This window comes from Aedes aegypti, chromosome 2, assembly GCF_002204515.2.
Source record: "Aedes aegypti strain LVP_AGWG chromosome 2, AaegL5.0 Primary Assembly, whole genome shotgun sequence".
Taxonomy (NCBI): Eukaryota; Metazoa; Arthropoda; class Insecta; order Diptera; family Culicidae; genus Aedes; species Aedes aegypti.
In genome coordinates, this window is record NC_035108.1 from 168,878,027 (window position 1) to 168,890,591 (window position 12,565).

Here is a 12,565-nt window from a genome sequence, read left to right on the forward strand (position 1 = left end):
AGTCAAGAGTTTGTGTTATGTGAAAAAAGTGAATTTAGCTATGAAACTCAAAGTGGGACTATTATGCCTAGAAATACGGGGTTTTTGGTGAATTTCTACGCATAACAGTCCCACTGTTAGTAGTGACCAATTATGTGCTAAGCATACCGCTGTAGATGACCGTTCTTATGTATATATTGTACAGAATGTAGAGGACGTTCATTTTCAAGACTACGTTAAGGCACCTAATGAAGGCTCAAGTGACATGTGCCAAACGGAGCCACGTGTGGGGAAGCGAAGAAATACGATTTAATAGTTTGGGATGGAAAGCAAAGTTTTCTGTATGTGTGATAATGAGAAAATGTATGAGTTAATGAAAGCAAGAGTGGATTATTAAGTTAGAGAGTTTATAAGATGTAATAAATTTCTATATCGACTCTTCCAGCTGCAGGCTTGACGGAAACTCATCTGCGAATTCAAGGTTATTCTGCGGAATTAATATTTAACTCAAAATTCACGACACAAATTTTCACACGATTTGACATTCCTTTGGACTTGGTTTGCAAAATTATCGCAAATTAAGTTTTAGAACCGCCAACACATTTGCCACTTGCACCGAAGAACCAGTTATCCGGAATAACCTAGTATTTGGCCAGGTCATCCAAAATCTTTTGAACTATTCTTCTTTCGACTTCTTTTGCATATTCAAGAAGTTTGATATGTCGCAAGATAGGTTTCAGAACTGCCAATATAATGGCCACTTCCTCTGGGGGACAGGGTATCCAAAACAACCTGGCATGTTATCAAGTCATCCTAGAACGTTTGAATTACCCTTCTTTAGCCTTGATTTGGGAACTTATGAAGTTTGTTGTTGCCAGCTAGGTTTCAGAACCAACAATTTAGTAATCATTTCCCCTAGGAAACCGGGAATTCGGAACAATCCGAAATATGGTCAAGTCATTCAAACACATCTGAACCAACTTTGGATTTGATTTGTCGCATGCCAAGGACTCTAAATTAAAGTGGTATATGATTCTTCAAGTGGGATTACTTCAGTAGTCGCCGCGATGAATCCCAAATTACGGTTAATTTCCAATCGATGACCGCGGTTCCAAAAACTAGAAGAATTTTGTGATTGACCCTGAAAATTCTACTGAAATTCATTGAAACACGGATGGGAAATAATATTTTGATTTTGAAAATTTCAATCAAATATGACGTTGGGCTCGCATGAATGATGAATGCATCCCGATAATACATGAAACAGGTTGTGTTCCACATGGGATGTAAAGCCAACGTAAGAAGATATTCAAAACGATTTTCTCAAACTCTCAAGCTGAATAAAACCTGCCTACTGAATATTTTGTTTGAGATCAGTGCAGCGAATTGTATAGTGTGACAGTTATGCGTAGAAATACAGTTGTGGGACAGTTATGCATGGAAATTCATCAATGGGACAAATTGACTTGGCTTGCTTTTCATTGAGTTTCCGAACAAAGTTAATTTTTGGTAAGTGTTTTCTAAAACTATACGTAAAAATAAACTGTTTGATGACAAAAAGTCAAAATGCACAATAAGTAACATGGGACAATTATGCGTATAACGGCAGTTATTCAATTAAACAATATTAACGAACTACTATTAGCAATGCAGAATTTTCTTAGAAAATAGGGTAACGACTGTTTATTTCGTTCTTAATCGCCAACAGTTGGCGCCAGCGGCAAAAAATACAGGCAACAACCTTTCGAACATTCAGTTTCTTTCACCGGTCGCCGAGCGATGACACTGTTGTTTGTATTCCTCCCACTGATCACGCTACGCTGGATTCTCAAATTTCTCAAACTTTCAACACAAGCGCATGGAAGAATGGTAGTCGGAGAACTGTCAAAACGTATGGAAAATAATGAAAAACGTAAATTACTTGCAATTTGGAAACTGGATCAAAAAAGTAGTAATTAGAAATCAAGTGTAAAGTGAATACATAACTTTTTGTGTTTAGTTCATCTTCCGTAGAGCTTTCTTTGCTTCAGGATTTCGTTTTTACTACCACTGCAAAAGAGCCATCTATTGCCTTTTCAGGTTTGAATATCGCTCTATTGCCTACCTTCAGGCATATTCCGCTGTTCAGAGTTTTTATTTTTGAAATAACTCAAGAAGTAAATTACTTGTAAGCGTTTGGTCTTCATATTCGGCTTCAGGGGCCAAAATCTGAGTAAGCAACGACATTTTAAACATTACCGAACGTTGTTTACATGGGTGATCTATCCCAGACAACCAGAAGTCGCATAACAGTTTACGAACAAAGTCGTTAATTTATACAAATTGCATCACACCCGCACTACATGGATAGTGGATGAATGATGGATGAAATCGTTTGATTGATGAATTTCCTCGCATAAAACGTTATTTTATGAGTTCACATGTACATTTTGTTTCGCCCCGTATACTCGTACAAAGGTAGTCGGATCAATCCGTAGCAGCTGTTAAATGAACTTTGTTATCATAAATTAAGTCGCATAAGAGTACAGATTAGTTCGCAATAAAATCGATACACTCGTATTGCAAGCTATTTTTCATCATATAAAATTGCACGTATATCGCCTCCACTTTTGTACGCATAAGGCTTTTTCGCACCATCTTATACGTGAAACTTTCCACATATACGCATCGCATAACGTGAAAGGTGATTCCGTTATACGTACAATCTGTCTGGGTATGTTACCCCATATCAGTTTAATCAAAAAATCACTTAAACATTCATTTAAGCATACTTAAATCTTTTGAAAACCAAAATACAGTTTATAGTCACCAGCGGTGGGTGCCAGTATTTGTTTTAAGGTGAAGATGAATCGAAGCCAAACTTCAAATTTTCAAGAGCACGAACATCCGTTCAAGTTGAAAACTTAATCGATGTTCGTGCTCGAGAAACATTTATTTCTTCGGGGTAGTGTTTGAACTTGAGCCAGTTTGCAAGTATCGCAACCCCGCAAAATACATTATGAATTAAACCATTAAAAGGATGAATTGAACAAGTAAAAGGACATATATTTGTATGAAATCTGGCATGTTTACTTTGTGTTATAGAACTTACAAATGAACATGGTATTTGGATTAAGAAAAAGTTTCAAGTCAAGAAAAATCTGTCACCCTTTAGGTTGAATTGATCATTCTCGTACGCGTAAACCGGCGACGACGTCGCATCTCCTGAAGCTTCGTTTGATCCGCGAGACGCACCACAGCCGCGCACTGCTGCTGTTTCCTCTTTTCTGCACAACCTGCGACGCTTCTTGGCCAATTAGATATAAATAAGACCACTGTCATAAGCAACTGCCGTAGTCCCAAACGTAGCCACAGCCTAGAACGATCGCGCCATCGTGTGGCGATATCCGTGTCCGACCGGTGGAGTAATACCTAGTAGTGGGCGAAGTGCTTCTAGTATCCGCTTACCTGAGCATCCGAGCATTACGGATGTGCAAGGTGGTTCCTACGAGAAGGTGTGAAATCTGATCAGATCATCTGGGGTTGCTTGAAAAAAGGTGATCCGTGAAAAGAAGAGCGAAAACTGTTCTCGCACTGCTGCTGCTGCGTGGATCACGTTGGCGGAAGAACAAACAGACTGAAGTGATAATAGCTGGCGTTAGGTTGTGTAATCGATAAGATCGGGGAAGAACTGAAAGTGAAATTTATTGCTGCTTGAAAGCCATAACCAATCGACGAAGATGGTGAGTGAGAAAGTGAATATGGTTCGGGAATGAAGGGACAAGAACTTTTTGGTTGTGATGGGGTGCAGTGGCTCAGAAAGCTGAATAGCAACAGTTCGGAATTGTTGATAAGGCGAACATGTGACTGGATTACCAATACTTTTTTGGGATTTTTATGTGAAATGTTACTATACAGATGGATTTATTTCCATGTGCTGTTACGTAAAAACGGACTCACCACAGTGTAACTATATAATTCAATATTTGACGAGAAAGTTACATAACTCCAATATCAGAAATAAAACAAGGGGAAACACATTGAAAGCAACAATTTAATTATAATTTTCACGTTCATGCTTCATTCAATGTGCTTGAGCCCATGTTTGTTACCTTCCAGTAGCAATACCTCAGACAATTGATTATGAATGGTTTTAATGTGAATATGAAACTTTAAAAAATGCAGTCTTCGTCCATGTGAATTGCTCACTGTGAATCACGAAATAAATTCCTTATAATGTGCACAAGATTTAAAAAGAAATGTTATCTTCGATGGTCTGCTTTTCGGATAAATTTTACTCAACAAGCCTTTTTTTCTAACCGAATTAAATCAAACATTTCTTGCAACACTTCATTTCCACAGGTAGAAGAGCCTGGTGGTATGGAATTTTTTCTATTATCCCGTTGATAACACAAAAGGATAACATGATTCAAAAATGCATGAGAAATTTTTTTTTTAGAATATAGTACAAAATTCAAAATTGCTTCACTGATAACCGACATTCAAACACACATGAAATTGTCTACAGTACACTGTATTTTTTTAGAAAACTGCTGAAAAGTTTGGATAAACTTCCAAGCCTAATAGTTATTTAACCAACGCATAGTAATCTTAAAAATTCAATGCCTTTTGACAACTGCTAAATTATCGGATTGGTTTGAATCTTAAGAAAAATTTTCACCAAAAGTTTGACCGTTGAAAATTTGAAAAAAATGGCTAATCTAGAAAGTAACATAATGATTTATATAAAATACACAATCAAAAACATATGGCGAATGGCCAACGGCGATGATGACCTCATCATAATAATGACAATACTAACTCTAGCAAGAAATTACCGTTAGTCACTTAATAAAAGATTGTTAAATTCATTACTGTTCTCAAAAATATAATAGCACGTCAAGTTTTTGAGATTTTGTCTGTGAGAAATGTACTATTTGTTAGTTCCAGCCAACTTGCATGCAAGTTTACCAGCTTGTATAACGATTTATTGGCGTAATGTACCGCACAATTCAAACTTCATATACTAAAGAATACTTATCAACGAAGTTTCAAACCCTTTCGATGAAGAATTTTGTGAAGAAACCGTAAGCATGATAGAAAAAGTCGATTTAATCAAAATTTTTATCGTGTAATTTAAACCATGAAAGTTTATGTTATATTTCGTGTGTTTGGTGGAATGAATCACTAACAACTAGATGAATTATACACACTTTGGAAAAATCGTGTCAATTAATGTCGTAGGTGCCCGACATATTGAAGTGACGTAATTTTTCGTCATATATAACTAAATAATACACAACATTTACGTCACATTAGACGCATTTTTAAGTACAAAATCTATCAAATTTACGTCACTCTATTTTTTTATTTTGAGGATTTTCCACCTGCCTGTTCAGACAATATACTGAACAAATAAATAGGTACTGTTCTTTAAAAACGCAATCCCAAAAATTGGGCCTTAGCCAAGTGATAAGAAACCGCGACTACAAAGCAAAGTTTTGTTGAAGGAGTCTGGGTTCGGTTCCCGGTCGTTCCAGAATCTTTTTGTAATGGAAATTTCCTTAACTTCCCTGGGTATAGAATATAATCGTACCTGTCACACGATACACGAATGCAAAAAAATGGCAATTTTGGCAAAGAAAGCTCTCAGTTAATAACTGTGGAACACTATGCGGAGAAGCAGGCTCTATCCCAGTGAGAACGTAATGCTAATAAGAAGAAGAAAATGCTTGATGTAAAATATGAAATGACGCAAATTTGATGGTATTTTGGTCGTTCGTAAATTAAATTTAAGTCATTTTACTTGCTTTAATGTTTCGGTCACACATGACGTAAATTTTAATGATTTTGTCTAAGTATGTAGATTTTCAGTAAAAGAGGAAAGGACACAGCTATGATGATAACTTGAACGATGTTTAATTTAAAATAAATAAATAATAAAAAAATATCATGAACGTTAGATTTTATAAAGACCTATTTTGACTTTGTTTCCAAAATAGAGGAGAAATTCAAAATCGGGTAAAAATGAGAGTGAAATTTTCAGGGGAGTATACAATCAAAAACTGTTCAAAGCGACTTTTTGAAAAGTTAATCCTGTGATTCAATTCTCTCTAACATGTCAAATTGTTTTTTTTTTTCTGCATTTCAGAATATCGCCGCCTTAATATTTGTTGCCCTGGTGGCAGCTTCACAAGCTCAACAATTCAACGGTTACTACTACCCAAAGCCCAGCTGCGACTTTGGTGTACCGCAAACAGTGTATGTTACCCGAACTCTAACCGATTACCAAACCCGTACCGAAACCGTTCCAGGAGGAATCCAATATGATGAGCAAACCATCACCCAATACTCGTCGATCTACATAACATCGGCCTACACACAAACTGTTCCGATTTATCAAACCTTGACTAGAACTAACACCTTCACTGTAACAGCCCCTCCACCACCCCCACGTGTACAATATAGCACTATCACGCTTCCTCCGGTCGTCTCGACTTACACTTCAACTTACATTCAAGCTACTCCTGTTTATCAGACCATCCGAGACGTTAGTACCGTCACCCTACCACCTCAAATTTTACCCGCACAAACCTACTATGACACCGTATCAATCCCTCCAGTTACCAGAACCTCAACCGTTGTTCGTACTAGCACCGTTCCAGTTGTACAAACTGTGCGTGACGTTGTTACTGTAGCTGCTCCTCCAGTAACTCTTCCCCCTCAAGTTGTCTACTCCACTGTACAGTTGCCTCCTCAATATCTCACTTCTACTCAGTACATCACCTCAACGAAACCGGTAGTCCAGACCATCCGTGAGACAATTACCCGACCTGCCGTCACTCTTCCAGGACAAACCTACTATAATACTATCACTCAGCCTCCAGTCACCGTTGTTTCCACCGTAGTAAATACCGTTCCTACCCCCGTCTACCGCACCATCACTAACACCCAAACAGTCACTCTGCCACCACCACCTCCACAATACCAAACCATCTATTCCACTGTAACTCTCCCTGGTCAAGATCAAACCATTACAAACTACCGTACGACCACCCTCCGAGATGTCCAGTACCTCACCCGAACCGTAACAAGCACTCTTCCTGGAGTGCAGTACGATGCACAGACCATTTATTCCACTGTGACGCTCCCAGCTGTCACAAAGACCTTCTGTGGACCGGAAAATACGTATCTTCCCGCAGCAAACGACAACACCATCAGCAAAAGTGGATTTGGAGGTTTCAATAGGCAGTACAACCGTTTCTTCTAAATTAGATGATAGCGACTTAGGATGCTGTAAATAAAATACTCTTTGTAAACTGCCAGTAGACCAGAACGGAAAGAAAAACTCTAAATGTAAATAAGTGCATGAGGAATTTGGACAATTTCAAATTGCAAACGAACTAAGATAGTATACGAATAAATAAATGAATTGAGCGAAAATTACCAATTTTATTTTATGTCAAAGAAATTGCCTTCATTATGAACACCCTAAAGAGAAAGTTTTCTATCAGAGGCTTTGTTTTAAGGGTCAATATACCGTTATTCACTTAATTTACTGTAGCTGAATCTTCTCACTTTGTTATCACGTAACAAAACAACGCATTGTCTTCATAGTCGAGTTTATTTAAGCATAGCTTCAAACTATAATATAAAGGAAGATATTAAATCTACTAAATATGTTTGCCATTATTTCCTCACATTAACAGTGCGCCTTCTAATATTCGAATCCACTGATGACCTTTAGATCATAAATAAGTTCATTCAACCTTTCTTGCTTCTTGCATAGACAATTCACTGTCGGGCGATGATGTACAAGACACTTAGTACAAGAGTTTGCCACGAATTATTAACTAATAGCGGATAACTAAATTAATAAACTTACTAAATTGATAGATGTTTTTATGTAGAAAGCCTATTTGGCAAATATTATAGACTTCAATTCAGATCGACTAACAATTTTTTTGTAATTGTTTTGTTCACTTTAGCTTACTATCTAGTTCAACTGTTGACTTGTGTGGCGATCATTACCACTAGCGCACTATCTGTTCTCTTGTCTAATGCGAAAACATTGTGTGCCTGGTTTCCAGTACGGCGCTTGAATTAAAACCCTTTTTCAAAAATAACAATAAATAGTACGTCTGGGATTTCCACTTGAAATTGCATCTTATAAATCGATTTCAGTCCTCTTACATCCAAGTTTATCATCTCGCATGTTGATTTATATGCTTAATTTACTACAGAAATCAATTTTTTGGTGCTACTTATTACGAATCAACGAAGCTTGTAATACTTTTGTTATTTAAAAGGTAATTTTAAATAGTTAAGAAAAGTATTGTATCTGGCCAAATATAAGAATGACGGATTTTGTATGGATGCTGAAAGCATGTCCAAAACTTCGATAAAATCGGTATTTAATCGGGTATATTCAAGCAAACTATATGAAACCCTGTTTACATGTTCGATGAATCCAATTTCCAAAACAATTAAACATCATAGTTTAAATTTCATTCAATCATCAATAAACCATTATTTCCTACAACTTTCACGACCTGTAGCACAAAATGGTGGTGTTCCGGAACATGTCTGAGAACGGCAACGGTTTCAGCAGCCCCAAACTACTGGAGACACATAATTTTATTTTTGCGACACGCGAAAAGGTTATTTTTGTTGACAATTTTCGTTTTAACTGAATTCGAGTTGCCGTGAAGATGCTTTCACTGTACTTTCCACAGGTTTAGGAATCAAAGGTCGAAAGAACAGAATGTCGAAAATGGTTTACTCGGTGGTTTACAGGCAGAGTCCGTATGCCATATTATATATAAATTTGAATGTCAATATGTACAGATGTACTAATATTTATGTGGGCTACCGAAGTAACCATAAGCACTTTTAATGAGCCACACATCGGTAGATATCTTAGAGGCGCCTGTATGCACTATAATAGCACTACTAATGAAGACGCGTTAATTAACATGACTTCCATCGCATAGAAACTCTATTATTGCACCATTAATGCTTCTAAGCCAGATGCATACAGGCATTATTTAAGTACTATTTTGGCTCTATATTCGCATATGTAATCCAGTGTTTTGACAGATCACGTGCTTGGTTTTTGCATGTATTGGCAAGAGAGAGCAAAAACAAAACATGAATCTTCTCACAGTGCGCATCGTACCTTCGTGCTGTGCGTACACGAATTCTCTCTGCTCTTGGAAGTTTTCTTAAAAACTACCTAAAGCAATAAAACAGTACTTTTCAGTGCTACAAAAACAGTACTTTTCAGTGCTAAAATTAAAAACGGTACTTTTCAGTGCTACTAAAACAGTACTTTTCAGTACTATTTTTTCTACTATTGATCCCTTTACGATCCTTGTTTGGACCCGTGCCTTCGATTTTTCGTTGGACCCGTTGGCGAAAGCTAGCGGTAGTAATCCTTCTTGGACACCGTCTTGGGAAAAAACCTTTCGAAGGTCACGTCTTCTTTCGTTTATTAATTAAACATGGTATCAACAACAAACAAAAGGAAGGGTGAATCTCTGAATTCACTACTTCCTTCCAAAAAAGTGGGTTTTAAAACTGTCACTACACGTGGCAAGAATGGAAGAAAGGACGCTTCCCCGGAATGCGAACTTTCTTCCAAGGGTGAAATGAATAATTGTATCGAAATGAGCAATCAGTTCGATGCTCTAGACAAATTTTCCGAACACCAAATCGAAGCAGCCTCTAGCCCAGGCTCTTTGATTCAAGTGAGGAAGCAAAGAGTGCCGCCTATCGTGGTCAGTTGTTCCGAATTTGGGGGATTTAGGCAGGAGATCTTGAACTCCATTAGGGGAATCAAGGTTTCCTTCCAAATCGCAAAGAAAGGAGACTGTCGCGTTTTGCCGGAAACTCTCAAAGATCGTGAACTTCTTCTCAAACATCTTGAAGAGAAGAAGCACATTTTTTTTACTTATGACGACAAAACTGAACGTTTGTTCAAAGTTGTCTTGAAAGGTCTCTCAAGTGACTATAAATCACCTGAAGAGATCAAAAATGGAATAAATGATATACTTGGATTTTCCCCAGTCCAAGTAATCATTATGAAAAAGAGAACCCAATCTGGCATTGTTCGGAAAGGGCTTTCTCAAGAATTTTATTTAGTTCACTTTAACAAAAAAGAACTAAATAATATTAAAGCTTTAGAAAAAGCAAAACTTTTGTTTGATGTCCGTGTGACATGGGAACATTTCCAGAAACCTGGAGGAAATTACCAGAACCCCACTCAGTGCCGTCGGTGCCAAAAGTGGGGTCATGGTACAAAAAATTGTCGCATGGATGCTAAATGCATGATTTGCGGAGGTTCTTCTCACGCCAAAGACGTCTGTCCAGTGAAGGAAGATACCACCAAATTCATATGTTGTAATTGCGGGGCTAACCATAAGTCCAATTTTTGGAATTGTCCTTCACGCAAAAAGGTCATTGAGGCTCGTGCCAGGCAGATGAAAGATAATATCCGTTACGATAACGGTCGTTTCCGGAATTTGCCTGGTAGAGTATCGAACAATGCTCATTTTTCAGTTAACGATCGCTTGATCATGAATCATACCCATCAGGAAGATCATAATCATGCTCATTCACAAACTAATTTTAATCCGTCGGGTAGCCGTTCGAATCTTTCTATTTCGAATGTATCTACCCACGGTAAATCCTTTGCCGATATCGTAGCAGGAAATTCGAACTCCTCCCCTGTTCGATCCATGGGTACCCATTCTACTTGTTTCAAATCAAATGGAAAAAACCCTACCGCCACAGGTAACTCCGCTTCTTCGTCTACCGGAAATTCCAATGGGAAATCACATGACATGTCTGCCTCTGATTTTAATTTTCTAACTGAACAATTGAATCTAATGATTGATGCAATGTTCAAAGCCACCACTATGACTGAAGCAGTCCAAGTAAGTGTAAAATTTACAAATCAAATTGTTATTGGATTACGTTTTTCTAATGGATCCAAATAATAATTTAAATATTTTAAATTGGAATGCTCGTTCTCTGAATGGTAAAGAGGACGAGCTGTTTAATTTTCTTACGGTTAATAACGTGCATATAGCAGTTATTACCGAAACGTATTTAAAACCTGGATCTAAACTCAAAAGAGATCCTAACTTTTTTGTTTATCGTAATAATCGACTTGATGGGGCATGTGGGGGAGTTGCAATCATCATTCATAGGCGTATAAAACATCAACTGTTTTCATCATTTGAAACTAAAGTTTTTGAAACTTTAGGTGTTTCTGTTGAAACACAGTTTGGTAAATATACTTTCATAGCTGCCTATTTGCCTTTTCAATGCTCTGGGCAGCAAGTTAATTTGCTCCAAACTGACTTGCGTAAATTGACGCGCAATAAGTCAAAATTTTTTGTCATTGGTGACTTTAATGCCAAACATCGGTCATGGAATAATTCTCAAAGTAATTCCAACGGCAGAATTTTATTTGATGAGTGCTCTTCAGGATATTTCTCAATTCAATACCCTGATAGCCCCACATGTTTTTCCTCTTCTAGAAATCCATCTACGATTGATTTGGTCTTAACCGACTCTAGTCATCTTTGTAGCCAACTGATTACTCATGCTGATTTTGATTCTGATCATGTCCCTGTTACATTTCAAATATCCCATGAAGCGATTCTCAATCCTATCAGCTCCACTTTCAATTATTTACGAGCCGACTGGAATATATATAAAACGTATGTTGACTCTAATCTTGATGTTAACATTTCTTTGGAAACTAAACTTGATATTGACAATGCTCTTGAAACTTTAACAAATTCCATTGTTGAAGCCCGGAGCATTGCAATTCCAAAATGTGAAGTAAAATTTGAATCCGTGATTATAGACGATGATCTTAAACTCTTGGTCCGTCTTAAAAACGTGAGGAGAAGGCAACGCACTCGCGATCCTGCTTTGAAAATTATATGGCAGGATTTGCAGAAAGAAATCAAGAAACGTTTTGCTCAATTAAGAAACAAAAATTTTGAAAATAAAATTTCTCAATTGGACCCTGGCTCTAAGCCCTTTTGGAAATTATCGAAAATCTTGAAAAAACCTCAGAAGCCAATACCGGCATTGAAAGAGGAAAACAAATTATTACTAACTAATTGCGAAAAAGCTCAAAAACTTGCTATGCAGTTTGAAAGTGCGCACAATTTTAATTTAGGACTTACTAGTCCAATTGAAAATGAAGTTACTCAGGAGTTCGAAAATATTCTCAATCAAGAGAACGTTTTCGAAAATGCCTGGGAGACTGATTTGGAAGAAGTGAGAACTATTATAACAAAATTCAAAAACATGAAAGCTCCTGGCGATGATGGAATTTTTTACATCCTCATCAAGAAACTTCCAGAAAGTAGCTTATAATTTTTAGTTGATATATTTAACAAATGTTTTCAATTAGCATATTTTCCTGACAAATGGAAAAATGCTAAGGTTGTTCCAATTTTAAAACCAGACAAAAATCCTGCAGAAGCTTCTAGCTATCGTCCAATCAGTTTGCTTTCCTCCATCAGTAAACTTTTTGAAAAGGTTATTTTGAACAGAATGATGGCCCACATCAACGAAAATTCAA

At 37.1% G+C, this 12,565-nt stretch overlaps 1 protein-coding gene across 1 annotated transcript; it reads left to right on the top strand.

Annotated features, from left to right (window-relative positions):
* The first annotated feature begins 3,034 nt into the window (after window positions 1-3,034).
* Window positions 3,035-7,401, top strand: LOC5575362 (agglutinin-like protein ARB_02240). The gene is made up of 2 exons (XM_021843083.1): window positions 3,035-3,701; window positions 6,110-7,401. Exons 1-2 carry the CDS (start codon window positions 3,699-3,701, stop codon window positions 7,226-7,228), a joined length of 1,122 nt encoding a protein of 373 aa, XP_021698775.1. The 5' UTR covers window positions 3,035-3,698; the 3' UTR covers window positions 7,229-7,401.
* The last annotated feature ends 5,164 nt before the right edge of the window (window positions 7,402-12,565 follow it).